At 40.0% G+C, this 14,280-nt stretch overlaps 1 protein-coding gene across 8 annotated transcripts in view; it reads right to left on the bottom strand.

Moving 5' to 3' along the window:
- Positions 1 to 14,280, bottom strand: part of HERC1 (HECT and RLD domain containing E3 ubiquitin protein ligase family member 1) — a 191,209-nt gene that overhangs the window by 9,495 nt on the left and 167,434 nt on the right. For all 8 annotated transcript variants that reach the window (XM_039219818.1, XM_039219859.1, XM_039219846.1 and 5 more), the window contains 11 exons: positions 13,202 to 13,267; positions 12,928 to 13,053; positions 11,750 to 11,888; positions 10,517 to 10,698; positions 9,649 to 9,804; positions 8,794 to 8,916; positions 7,198 to 7,300; positions 5,479 to 5,648; positions 3,899 to 4,037; positions 1,417 to 1,586; positions 44 to 213 (listed from right to left, as the gene is read on the bottom strand). In XM_039219818.1, coding sequence (XP_039075749.1) covers positions 44 to 213; positions 1,417 to 1,586; positions 3,899 to 4,037; positions 5,479 to 5,648; positions 7,198 to 7,300; positions 8,794 to 8,916; positions 9,649 to 9,804; positions 10,517 to 10,698; positions 11,750 to 11,888; positions 12,928 to 13,053; positions 13,202 to 13,267 — 1,544 coding nt within the window. The remainder of the gene's footprint in view (positions 1 to 43; positions 214 to 1,416; positions 1,587 to 3,898; positions 4,038 to 5,478; positions 5,649 to 7,197; positions 7,301 to 8,793; positions 8,917 to 9,648; positions 9,805 to 10,516; positions 10,699 to 11,749; positions 11,889 to 12,927; positions 13,054 to 13,201; positions 13,268 to 14,280) is intronic.

Genomic DNA, 14,280 nt, shown 5'->3' with positions numbered 1-14,280 from the left:
CTGAAAAAATGCTAGACAGTGAAACATACACACATATGCTAACCTGGTTGATATTCTCTTCACAGTAATTTGAGGTCCATAGTTTTTGCCTTGAACCATGGTTTTTCCTATGGAGCGCACCATCGGGAGGGTGTAGACTCTTGGGGCTAACAAAGGCCGAAGCTGTCCCTGTACAATGCCCCAAGTTCCAGCATTATAATGAGATGTACTATTCTGTAACAGAAAGTAAGCTTATCAGAAATGGAACAATCTAAGGCTTAAAAGAAATAACACTTCTCACTTTTAGAGCATAATTCTTTATGAATTAAAAGCATAAACCTGGGGGTGTCTGGGTGGCTCAGCTGAGCATCCAACTTCAGCTGAGATCACGATCTCATGGTCTGAGTTCAAGCCCCACATCGGGCTTGCTGCTGTCAGCGCAGACAGATCCTCTGTCCCCACACTCTCTACCCCTCCCCCGCTCACACACACACCCACTCTCTCTCAAAAATAAACATTTAAAAAAAAGCACAAACCTGACAGTAGTAACTCTTAATAACTTCTTAAAATATTTTTCATGATAAAATGTATGATTATCACTTTTTAAAACTTGGAAAATACAGAAAAGGACACACGCACACATACACACACACAACTGAATCATCCATAATCTGTATTCACTCTCATTTCTTTCCAGTTTCCTTCCATGTGTGCACACATTTTTCATATTGTTGACAACATACTGTTTATACAATTTTCTGTTTTTCTCACTTCACTTTTTATCATAAACAGTTCTCCCACGAATTACAAACAGTTTTCTAACATTCTCTTTAGTGCTGCACAGGATTCTGTCGCCTGGCTGACACCTATTTCTAACAATGATCTGTCAACTCTCATATGACCCATGACTGGTTACCCAAGGATTTCTGGCTAACAGTTTTACAAACTGTGACACTTTTTGGCAGGCATGCCTACACATTACACAAACACAGCCAGCTTGCTTTCTTCCTAAATTACTAGACCATCTTACAAAGGCAGTCAAATCAGCCAAATTTACTTTATCTCCCCCAGAGGACCCAGAATGCTCATTTGTAAGGAGATAAGGAAGTCTCCCCAGCATCTCAGATTCATTACAGAACCATTCAGGCTGTGGTGCTAACATCTGTGTGTGCTTAAGTTTTAAAAATCACGTCACATATTGGATTTTACAGAAAATACATGCTTAGCCATTCATATTTCCTTGAGCTCTACACAAACCAAAACAGGTAAGGAAGACTACTTTGTGTCCAGCAGCATAGTTACCAGTATCTGGACTATTGCTAAACCAGCAATAAAATGGAAACAGAACTGCTGCCTTTTCTACATCTTTTGGGAGCAGAGAGTAAGAAGTGTTTTCCTGGGACCTGGTGAGCAGCGCTTCCCATGCCAGCATGTTACCTGGTTGTTGGGGCTGAGGTTCAGTAGCCTCCAGGATGAGTACATGAGGTCAGAGAAGTGGTAGAGCAGCCGGAGCCTGGCCCTTGCGGTGTGAATGCTCACCTCCCTCAGCGCCCCGTACTGGGGGGGCACTGCATCAGGCAGGCCCAGCTGCAGGGGTACCGACACACCTGCCCAGAGAGCAAATAGACACTCGTAAAGGAAAATGCACTGCTTTCATTTTGAGCATTTGGAAAATTTTCAAGCACACGGAGAAGGTGAGAAAGAGTACAATGAACACCCATTCCTACCACCTAAATTCCATAATTACTATTTGTCCATATTTGCCGTATCACATATTTATCACTTCCTCTCTCCATCAATTCATATTTATTTTTTGATACAGGTGTGTTGGTTTTTAAAGCATCTCTTTTATTTATCATTATGGAAATTTTTAATTTAATTTAGTTTTCCATTTAACTATGGAACTTAAACAGTTCCTTCACACACACACACACACACACACACGAAATTTTTAATTTAATTTAGTTTTCCATTTAACTATGGAACTTAAACAGTTCCTTCACACACACACACACACACACACGCGCGCGCGCGCGCACACACACACCCACCCCAAATTCTTCCTTCCATACTCAATAATGACCATTTTCATAAAACACAAGATGTAAGCCAGGACTAGGTAGGCAATTCTGGAAAACAGAAGTGAGCAGCTCAGTAGTCCCCTCCCACACTCACTAGGGATCTGACAGAAAGTGACCATGAAAAAGGAAAGCTATGGGGCATGATTCATGAAGAGTTTGTACTGAGGAGTAAGAGCTCTGTAGAAGCAAGGACTATAAGGACCATATTCATAGTTACCCTCTTATTAAAAATGCATAAAGGAGTAAAGATACAACACTGTTTATTTGAGTTCCGTGTAACTAAAGATTTGTACACCTCAGTTCCCAGTTTATTTTTATTCCTAATTAATTTTATTAATACTATTAGTAAAAGCTAACATTGAGTACTTCTATGTGTTGGGCACTATTGTAAGAGTTTCGGTGCACTAGGGTGGCTCAGTCGGTTAAGCCTCTGACTTCGGCTCAGGTCATGATCTCGTGGTCGATTAGTTCAAGTTCAAGCCCCACATCAGGCTCTGTGCTACCAGCTCAGAGCCTGGAGCCTGCTTCAGATTCTGTGTCTCCTTCTCTCCCTGCCCCTCCCCTGCTCATGCTCTGTCTCTCTCGGTCTCTCAAAAATAAATAAACGTAGAAAAAAATTTTTTTAAAAGTTTCACACAAATTGTTTGATTTACATCAACAATTGTTTGATTTACATCAGCTCTTTACAATAGGGGCAAATTTTATCCTCATTTTGCAGACAAGGAAACTGAGTCTGAAGATCTAAGTGGAGAAGCTAGGATTCAACCCAGGCAATGTGGATTCAGAGTCTGGACTTTTAACCATCACACTGCATAGCCTCTCTGGAGGCTTCACTTTCCAGAGTGAAATCTCTCTGGAAGCTGAAGAAGCCCCTGAGTACCTGAAACTGTCAGTGTGTGCACAGCACTGCTCATTCCGGATTCTGTTAATCAGAAACCATCTCTTGCTTGTTTGGACACCACTTGGCAGTCCTTATTTGCTCTCTAAGGGGTATCTATTTAAAAGAAAAAATTCTCTATGACGAATCTTCCCCAGGGACCTATGGCTTAGAAGTAGAGGTCAGCAAAAAGGGAAGGGAATACTGAGTTCCCAGGCACAAGGTTGCTTTAGGGAAACTCTAGCCTCTTAGATACCAGAGAATGGCAGATATAAAGGGCTTAAGGAACCTAGAAGAGAAATGGCCCCAATATTTAAAAAAAAAAAGTATTAAGAACGATAAATGCCCCACACTTGTGGGGAATCGAAGATGGACCCAATCTGGAGAGTATTCCGTAGGATGTTAAGTACACAAATACACATTTTCTTTAAATATTTTTGTAGCTCTACAGGATTTCATAGTAAACAAAGAGGCAGAAAACTACTTATCAGTCCTGCTACATGCTGGAATAAAATGGCAACTTTTTCTTTCCTGTGTCAGTACAGAGAGACAACATGTTTCAAATGGTGAACTGGGGGTGAAGAATTTGACAAATGGCCTCAGACCTTTTAATCTTTACTCCTAACAGCAAGCCTTAGAAAGCCATGATTCATCATTTCTTTCATAAAAATATGAAAAAACACTTAGCTCCTGCTCTAACATTATACATTTTTGCTTGCCTAAGTGATAGGTTTTCTTCTTTTAGGGGTACAGAGAGGGAGTGCTTTGTGCCAAAGCCTGTAGGAGAATCACCTGCTATGAAAGTATTTACAGTGCTGGCAGCACAAAGGGTGCTTTAGCTGTGTGGGAGGGCCTGGCGGTTTCAGAATGATGCCTGAATGCAGTCTGAAACTGGCAAGCAGACAGCGCAGCTGGGCACCACTGAAAGAGAAGCTGCAGAACAGAGGAGTTCATCCCTCACCAGGTGCTCTTGGTGGGACAGGTGGCGCTGTCCATGCAGCACTGTGGCAGCGGCCAGCTGAGATCTGCCGGACATTTTTCCCTTGTAAGACTGTTACCAGGGTTGGTTCTCGAACATGGTTGGTGTGGCCTAAGCCAAGCTGGGAATAATTACAAAAACAGAGAGTCAATTAGAAAGAGGAAGAGAGGAAGTCAAGATAATGAAATGTGCCTTAGGTGGTAGCAGATATATAGATATGTATACTAACCAACAAGATCAGAATAATGAAATTAATTGATTTTCTCTATCAGAATAGTCCTCACAGCTCAGACTGTCTCCTAAAAACTAAGCTGCAACAAGGTTATTTCAAATCTAGCAGATGAGTCTTAATGACTGAACACATCCTTGGATTCCACTTCTAGAGAGGATATAAATTCTTGAAAAGTTAAAAAAAATAACAGAATAATCTATACAGCTTTTATTTAAAACACATGATTTCCTTTTAACATGGGCTACCTGAGTAAACAATAAACAAAAAAGTAAAAAATAAAACAATAAACAATAAAACAATAAACAATAAACAATTATAGTAAACAATAAACAAACAACTATAAAAAATGTACACAGAAGCAGATTCTCATCTCCAGGTCTCTGTTCTTAGGGTGTGACTGGGACACCCAGTGTTTTCAGCAGCTAAGCACCTTGACATCATTGGGGAGAATCATGTCCAGACCCCGTCAGTGACCTCCCTAAGGTGACTTCTGCATCAACTCTCTTCTCATTAAGACAATGTGCAACCACAATGATGAGCAGTTTCCGCATCTGTTAACATAGTCATGAGGTGACCACAGAGTCAAGCTGAGGCTACTCTGAATAATGCAGACCTTGAACTTGAGAACCCCTTGCTCTATGGGCAGACAGACCCAGAGAGGATTTACGGAGAAAGGGAATGTGGCTCTGCATGCAAGGCTGAAAGCCAACGTAGCAGCAGGCATCCTAGACATCTCCCACCCAAATCTTTCTCTCCTCCATACATAAGGTAGACTGAACACATCAACTTCTTGAATCTTCTCTCAACCTCTCAGAGGCTTAGTTTATTCCACTGTAGAATAAGAATGACAAGACTTCCTGCAGAAACACAAATATACTATGGATACCATATTACATACAAGTACTATGTCATATTATTAAACATAAAAGTATTGTTTCATTCTTTCCATTTTCCAGATCAACTGATGATTCCAGGACCTAATCTCACACATTAGCATGATAAAAATAATGATGATGTGAGTAGCAAATACCTATAAAGTGCAGCTTACTATGGGTGCCAGGTACTTAATGAGTGTAACCACAAACACATACTCAGTTAATTTCCCTAATCGCTTTGCTGTACCATCAGATTTTTTTAAAACCTTGGTGTAATACCTACTTGGCCACAATCAAGAGAGACACAACTGGGGTCACAAATAATTCAGGCCCATGTCAAAGTGATACGTGTGAGGCACTGTGGTAGATCTTATGAGTTTCCTAGCTTATCTCTTTACTAAACGAGGAACACTGTCAGATTTCCAGAATATAAGGCAAGCAAGATAAATATTTACCTGCCCTTCTGAATTGCTCCCCCAGGCATATACATCTCCATTTGATGCCAAAGCAAGAGTGTGCTCAGCTCCAACTGCCACATCTTCGATGACCACTCCAGCCAGGACAGGAATCTGCTGTGGTCGGTTATGATTGCGAGCACGCCCCTCTGGCAGGCCTATCAAGCGATCTGAAGAAATAGAGGAAATTTATGGAAGGCACATAATAGTCCTTTATGTTTTCTGATGAGTCCTTTAACTTTTCTGGTGGAATGGCAATGACCTATAGAACTCATTATAGCAAAAGCTGCCATTCTGGTTACGTATACTAGATTCTGAGTGAATGAAGTTTGAAACTGTTTGTTTGCAAAATGTCACAGACTCCTTATTCATAAAATAAATAAATCTAAAATTAGCAACTTATTTCAAACCAAGAGGCACCTCCAGTATCCTCCTATTTGAGAGGACTGGCAGGTAGTTAAGAAAGACCCTATATTTCTGGCACTATAAGACATCGCTCAACTTGTCTTGTCCTCAAACTGCCAGCCAGCTTCTTCCTTTCCCTCTGCCGCCAAACTTCTAGAAAGTGCAGGCCAGCCCCTGTTGCCCCATGTCCTCTAGAACTGTTTGGCTTGGCCACCTTCTGCAACCTACCTTCCACTCTCAACACTACACTAAGACTGTACTGTCAAAAGCCATGAGTAGCTCCTAACTGCCTACTACAGCAGTCTCTTCTCAGGCTCTAGCCCCTGGAGCTCTACATAACCTTCTGATGAGTGGCCTCAGCCCCCCTCCCCTCAATACCGCAGAAACTCCTCACTACCCTGGCTCACTGACAACCTCTCTCTTCACCCTTTTCAAAGCCAGCTCTCCCTAGTCCTCTTTCTGTGCTCACTTTCCCTAGAGTTCTATACATGTCATTACTCTATACTCTCCTTGGGCTTCTTAGAGCCTATTAACATCGTTCTAAGTACTATCATTAATTATGCAAACCTACATATCCATATCCAGTCTCTCTGGAGCTCCAGATCCAAATCCCTAACAACTTACTAGACCTCTCCATACACATGCCTAGAGTATATATAGCCCCAATTCGGTATGACCACAACTAAGTTCTTACCTAGTTCCAAACCAGCTTCCTGTCCTCAGTTAGCGACACTTTAGTTCTTCCAAGCCTAGAAACTTCACTCATGCCTTATTTCTTCCTCTTTCTCACATATGCCTTACACTTTGAGGAAAGTCACTACAACTTGCCAAAAAGTTCCACTTAAGAAGGTGAAATATATTGCCAGGGAATCCCACTGTGAATGACTGGATTCTGAACCATTCAAGATCTGAAACCCTGAATGCGTATGAATGCCTAAAGCCTGAATCCCCAGTCCCTGGAGGGGCTGGGGAATTAGACAGGATCCAAAGGAGCTCTGGTGGTCAAGAAGCATTTATGGCAGCACAGTGGAGGCAGCAGAAAAGAGGATGGGAAGGGCTCTGGCAGAACTCTTCTAGCAGGATCGAAGGTTACTGCATGACAAGCTATCAATGGGGAGAAGAGTTTGTCCTCAGGACAAAGTTCATGAAAAAGGAGCAGAAAAGTAGCTAGTGAGCGAAGGTCATAGTGGCCATTCATTACCCAGAACAAAAAATAACTCAATTTAGAGTATTTTCTGTAAAACTGGAAAGCAAATGTTTCTATAATACATGTGTACACAAGACAAGTAATGTAATGCTTGGAAAATGCCTCACCTTGCCCAAAGGTATACACATGACCATCTTTGGTTAATGCAACAGAAAACTGAGTTCCACAAGCAACCTTTTTTATTCCAATTCCACAAAGGACATCAACTTTCTGCAAAATATAAGTGTAAAGCACATACTTTAAAAAGAAAATAATACTTTTGAATTTGCCTATTGGTTTATATAAATTCAATCACTGCTACTAATAAAAATACTAATTGTCACCTACCTGTCTTCACCTAAATTCACACTCCTAAACTGAATCTGTGGGAGAGTGTTGGAGGTAGGGACATTTGACTAAAATCCCTAGGAACCCAGGTGAAGTGGAAGCATTTTTCTGAGCAACAGAGACCAAAGAGAATCCTGTGGCCTTTTAAATAATACTCAAGACCATGTCCATGAGCTGCCCTCAGTTAGGCTTTTTCTACTTTCAGAGGTGATAATAACTGCTTTATATGCTCTCCAGAGATGATCTCCTGGCCTTCCACATCCCTACCTGAATATTCATCAGTCTAGATATCAAGACACCACAGACAATATATGTTAGGGCATCTGGAGTTGAAGATACTATTGAAGTATACTATTCAAGATACCTATTAAATATTTGTAAATCATGCTGCTTGTTTTTTTTTTTGTTGTTTTTTTTTTAATGTTTTATTTTATTTCTAGGAGAGAGAGAGACAGCGTGAGCAGGGGAGGGTCAGAGAGAGAGGGAATCACAGACTCTGAAACAGGCTCCAGGCTCTGAGCTGGCCTGGCAGTCAGCACAGAGCCCGACGTGGGGCTCGAACCCATGAACCGTGAGATCATGACCTACGCAAAAGTCGGACGCTTAACCGACTAAGCCACCCAGGAGCCCCTCATGCTGCTTGTTAAATGTGTTAGGAAAATCCACTAAAAGAATTGCACAGGTCTTCTGCAGAGCCAAGAAACCTTGTATAATGTGATTATTAGCTTCTAATTTATTTATTATTTTCTGTATTTCCTTTTTATTATTTTTTTATTCAAAAAAATTTTTTTAATGTTTTTTTAAATTTATTTCTGAGCAAGAGACAACGTGAGCAGGGGAGGGTCAGAAAGAGATGGAGATACAGAATCTGAGGCAGGATCCAGGCTCTGAGCTGTCAGCACAGAGCTCAATGTGGGGATCGAACCCACGAACTGTGAGATCATGACCTGAGCCGAAGTTGGATGCTTAACTGACTGAGCCACCCAGGCGCCCCTTTTTAGTTTTTTTAAAAGGAGGCATATACCTATATAATTCAGTGGTAATAATCTAAAATGGCAACTGCAAGCAGAAGGTTACAAAAGATTGTTCATAGTTCCCTCCATAAGACACCGTGGAGATATGTTTATAACTATTTCTTTTCTACATGGGAGACAGTCCTACAATGTTGAGCCTGTGTATGGAGACAGAGGCTTCTCCTTCCAGACTTTTTACATCCAGTTTAGCAATAAGTGGCTTATTTAAAACCAAGATCTAAAATGCTGGATGTTTAAGAGTAAGTAATAGAAGTTTCTAAATATCATTACGAATTTATTAAAATACTAAAGGTAAATTATTTTCCAACTAAAAACAGGCACTAACACAAAGACAATACCGACCTGAGGGGAAGATTTTGCAGTGGAATTTCCTAAGCCTAGTTTTCCATAGTCCCCATCTCCAAAAGCCCACACCATGGAGCCATCTGCTGATACTGCCAAAGTGTGGTTTAAGCCACAGGCCACCTGGAGAAATAACAGGGTATTCAGTAGGACAAACTTATAGCACCTAAACCACATACCCATTTCTGAGACTTTGGCTCAGAAATTTTGATTTTTATTAGTTTCAGGGCCTTCTGCATATGTTAACCAAAACGTGTCCATAAGAAAAAATTCCTAATGTCCACAAACAAAAATATAACTTCTTCTTTCAAGGCGAAATCCTTCAAATACCTGTGGCTAACTCAAAATCAGAGAGCATAAAAGAGGAAAAAGTATTTATGACTAAAAATATTTACACCAGAGATAGTCTACAGAATGATACAGGAAAAGATAAAAATCTCCTTGTTCAGAGAGAGTCTCAATGTATACAGGACAGGGACGAGTACTGCTTAAGAGCAGTAGCTGCCCAAGATGCTGCAATTCAGCCATCTATTTCCAAATGAGCAGACAGCAATCACAAAAATCTGCAATGTTTAAAGGTTTTATATCAAGTTGTATTATGGAGGGAGTTTTAAAACATTCACATCCTGAATTAAGTCTTCCATGTGTTGGTCATACTGTTTGACTTAAAACATCAATTTTCACATTGGGGAAATAAAATCATGACTAAAGATCAAGTCCAAAGGCCAAACAAAATGTACATGACGTTAAGTATAATCGGTGATTCTAGTCTTCCTGAAAGAACCGTGTCTCAGTGCACACAGAGGAAATACAAATCTATGACCAGGGGGAACATATAATGGATTTATTCCTTGCCTGTCCAATCTGATATCCCTCCAATGCAGTCACTCTCTCTGGTAGTTTTTTGTTAGAGGTATTTCCAAGACCTAGACGACCGTAGTCACCATTCCCAAAAGTGAACAGTTTGCCATCTGAAGTTACCACTGCTGAGTGCTTGAAGCCACAAGACATCTACAGACAGAACCAAGGAAGAAAAAAAAAATTAAGAAGAGAGTATACTAAGAAAGAAATAATTCAGTTATTTTTGGGTATCAATATAGTAATAAACTTCACTGACAACTTGGGAGTCTTCAAGACCAGTATGCCCTACCTGCCCAAGGGGCCTTCTTGCTCCCTCAAATCTGATCTCTTCATCATCTTCAGGAAGACCAGGCTAAAGAGCCTACCTTGGAAGAACCGTTGCTATACTTTAGCTGTGTGCAGATGACCTAGACTATATACAGTAGTAAACATGGAAATGCTTTGTAAACTCTAACATGCTAGGCAATGTTACAATATTATCTTAGATCACTAACTGACTTTCCAGAATATGTATACAAACTCAGCCTCGGTAACAATAAGGATAAATGGAAAGCTCTGCATCCAAACTAACACTGTGTCAAGAACTATGGGGCAGAAGCTAAGCCCCACTGTGTTTCTTCCAAGGACCTGAGTACCCCAGCCTGGGCCAACCAGCTGGCTCAGGGAAAAAGACTCTATTCTAACACCAAAACCCATTCAAATTTCTGACAAACTCAAGGATGAACAACCAGAAACAGTGGATCGCTTGTAAGGACTGCATAATGTATTTTTACTATTATTTCCTGTTACCTAAATTTGAGAACCCTATTCAACCACCAGTATATTTTCATTCAAAGGCAAACTTATCTATGTCCTGCCAGACCTGCACCACTTCTTCTCCTTGTAAGGCCTCAATCTGCCGGGGGCGCCGCTGCCTGTCGCTGTTCCCGTGGCCAAGTTTGCCATAATCACCATCTCCCCAGCTAAAGACCTCACCACTTTCAGTCAGGGCCATTGAGTGACCATCAGAACCACAAGATGTCACCAGCTGGGTCACCACAAATCCTGGAACAGAGCAGAAAGAAACCCAACAAGAATCACTGGATGTCGAAATTCTTGAGTTGCAGCTGCTACTGGATCAAAACACCAAACCTGCACTACAGAAATAAAAACAATGTCTTTAATTTTAAATCTCTATTTGCAGCCATAACCTAGTAAACTGGGAGCAGTCCCATAAAATAATGATGAGAAGGAAGGAAAGGAGAGTGACAGGAACAGTTAGTCAATAGGGACTATGTTCTAGCCACTCCTATAAATGCTTCACCTGGATTATCTCCTCTTCTCTATTCTCACATAGAACTTCTAAGGGATATTATCATCACCACTTTTACAAATAGGTAAATCAAGTCACAAAGAGGTCTAATTTAGCTTGTGCAAGGTCCTAGAGGCAGGATGTGGTAGTTCCAGCTAGGAACACCGTCCTCCCATCCCCACTGCTGTGTTCTTTACACTTTGATCTCAAGGAAGAGAACTTAGAACTATTTCGAAATTGGTTCTCAACTCATTATTACTTATATGATTTTAATTAAAAAAACCCTCTTTGCTCTCTTTGTAGGCTTTGGAGTCAGTAAAAGTTGACTTGAGGAACAAGCCAGGGGCTCCTGCAGTGGTTTCTCCAGGGGTATTCTTTTTCCACGTCAGGGAACTCTGACAGAGATGCCCTGTAAAAGTCTTTAGTACATTGGCACATATCCATATAAACTGATTTTTGCTCTTAAGGAAACACATGCATGATTACTATTGCTATTAATAGTTGCCTAATGACAGTTTTGCAATTTTACAAGAATTTGTTTACAAACTTTAGTGAGTCTTAAAATAGTTACTTATATCATTGAATTCTAGCACTGCCATGAAAAATAGTTTACAAAATAACAGCTTAAAATATGGAAATCAGGCTGTACACCCTAAATAGGAATCTAAATAAGTGAAAATCCTATTATGACTTTATTCAGCAAAGGTTTGATATGAGTTCCAACACAGGCAAACAATCCTATAGTTAGGCCATAGTTTCTGACCAGCTTAAATATTCTCAATATTTAATTGAGAATAACTTTACCTTGTAAGGCTGAAATAACTGTCAGCACATGAAGGTCATCTGAATTTCCTTGCCCCAATCGGCCATAACTTCCTTCCCCGCAAGCCAACACTGTGCCATTGGCCTGGATGACAAAGGTACAATTCTGACCACATATGACCTAGTGTAAAAACACAGAAATATATTATCCTTCTTTATACAGTTTTAACACTTAAAATGATTCTATGTATACCCAGGATGCCTTTATTAATTCTTTTCTCCTTTCACTAAAGAGGATGAGTTGAAATAACTATGGGGTTCCAATAAGCCCTTGATTATTATAAAACTGCTTACTTAACAAAAAGACGTATGAGGCTCATCAAACTATTTAAAATCCTTTAGAACTCAGGGGCACCTGGGTGGCTCAGTCGGTTAAGCATCCAACTTCGGCTCAGGTCATGATCTCACAGTTCGTGCGTTCAAGCCCCGCGTCGGGCTCTGTGCTGACAGCTAGCTCATTGCCTGGGGCCTGCTTCGGATTCTGTGACTCCCTCTCTCTCTGACCCTCCCCTGCTCATACTATCTCTCTCTCTCTCTCAAAAATAAATAAAACATTAAAAAAATTAAAAAAATCCTTTAGAACTCAGTTATCTACAGGAATTTCAGCCAATTGTGCAGAGTTTAAATAATAACATTAAGAAAACAGTTTGAAAGCAGAAAGAGTGATGGGGAAATATTAAAGACTGGCCAGAGATCATCAAGAAGCAGAAACTTGAGAGGATACACACAAGAAAGAGTTGTGCCTCCTGGGACTCACTAAGGTAGAGAAGAATGAAAGACAGAGCAGTGGCCTGAAAAAGGGTTTGGGAATATAGTACCATGATAATTAGAAGAGGAGAGGGCTGTTAATGAAATCTAGATAAAGATCCCTGTAAATTAATGGCCCCCAAAGAGAATCAATAATTAGGAGTATGTTAACTTCTCTAAATATGTACCAGGCAGGCCTAATGCTGATGCACTTGACAGCAAGAAAAATTTAGAAAATTAACAAAAAAGACTGATAAAAACCCTAGAAAGCTTTTATTTGGAAGCTATACATCATGACTTTGTTTAGTTATTCCTCGCAACAAATTACACAATGCATAAGTGTTATCTGACAGCAAGGGAATCAGAATTGTAAGTTTCTAAGTTTCTTCTCCGTTTCTCTGCCCAGTAGTTACCTGTTGGGCCTGTGAGAATGAGGGAGCTGCTGCAGGTACCATTACATTTCTTCCAGCTTCTGCAAGCTGTCCATGCCTGCCAGCACCCCACAGGTAGACATCACATTTCCCTCCCAGGTGCCAGTCCTGGAAAACCACAATCATCTCAAAATTAGACTCACCCATTCATTCACAGACATATGTGCCAGCCTCTAAGAGAGACATCAGGTCACCAACAAACACATTTAGAATCAGAAGATTTACTGAGAACCACCATATAGTTATTTTTACTGACCTCAGGTCTGGAAGTTGCCCAAGACATAATTTGTTCATCCATGCCATTAATCCATTTACTGTTATCCTGTAAGACACAGCAAACATCAGGATGAATCTTGCTTAATCAAGATGTATCTTTCCTTAACTAAGTCTTCTTTCTATAAAAGAACTTAGCAATACTATAAGAAATCAAGAGCAGTTTTATAATCACACCAAATTTGACTATGCATGTTAGTATTTTCCTTTAACATAAACAATTTTACTATCGACTATCACTAACACACTGATGATTCAAAGTTAACCATTTATGTTTTCTGAGCACAAATAGATATAAGGTTATGTGCAAGAGTCACCACCCCCACAAACTAGCTGTCCAGCAGCAGGCAGGTCACTTCATCTTTCTAGGCTTCAATTTCCTCATCTACAAAATGACAAATTTGGGGCAAATGGGCTTAGAAGGACACTTCTTAAATTGAAACGATATTTTATATCTATAAATAATCTATACTTTGATAATTTCCCTCAATTCATATTGCTGTTTTATACTGTATCTATATTTATGTATTCAAATGTTTGTATATATAAATCTTAACTAAGTAAATAGGTTATTAGATCAAGCCCTGGCCTGCACTATCTACACAGGCATTTTATCTACATCACAGTTTCTATCTATATCTAGACACTCTCAGAATAAGAAACGACAATTAGAATGCTCTTCTATATTCTTACTTTATGGAGATTAAAAAATGATTAAAGTGTCAAATAATTCAGTCTTTATGTGGAATACATCTCACAAGATAGCCCAGGAAAAGATGCTAAGATATATATAAATGAGGTACTAAAAGTGGCACCTATGGACAAAAAGTGAGAAAATATGGGTCTATGTTGTTGAAAGCCAACAAGTTTACAGGAACTTCACAGTTCTCTTATAAACAATCTTTTTCACCACAGAGGGCTGCCACAAGTCTACGAATGACTATGTGAAAGCAAAACATTTTAAGTTTATCTAAGGGCATTCTTCTAGCTATCCAAGCTAGGAAATACTTATTAAAGGTCTGTTACTTGCTACATACCCATGATACAATCTCAGCTGCATAT

The sequence above is a fragment of the Hyaena hyaena genome, unplaced genomic scaffold (assembly GCF_003009895.1).
Source record: "Hyaena hyaena isolate Hyena2069 unplaced genomic scaffold, ASM300989v1 scaffold_15, whole genome shotgun sequence".
NCBI classification, from domain to species: Eukaryota; Metazoa; Chordata; class Mammalia; order Carnivora; family Hyaenidae; genus Hyaena; species Hyaena hyaena.
This window is presented reverse-complemented; position numbering and strand designations above follow the sequence as displayed.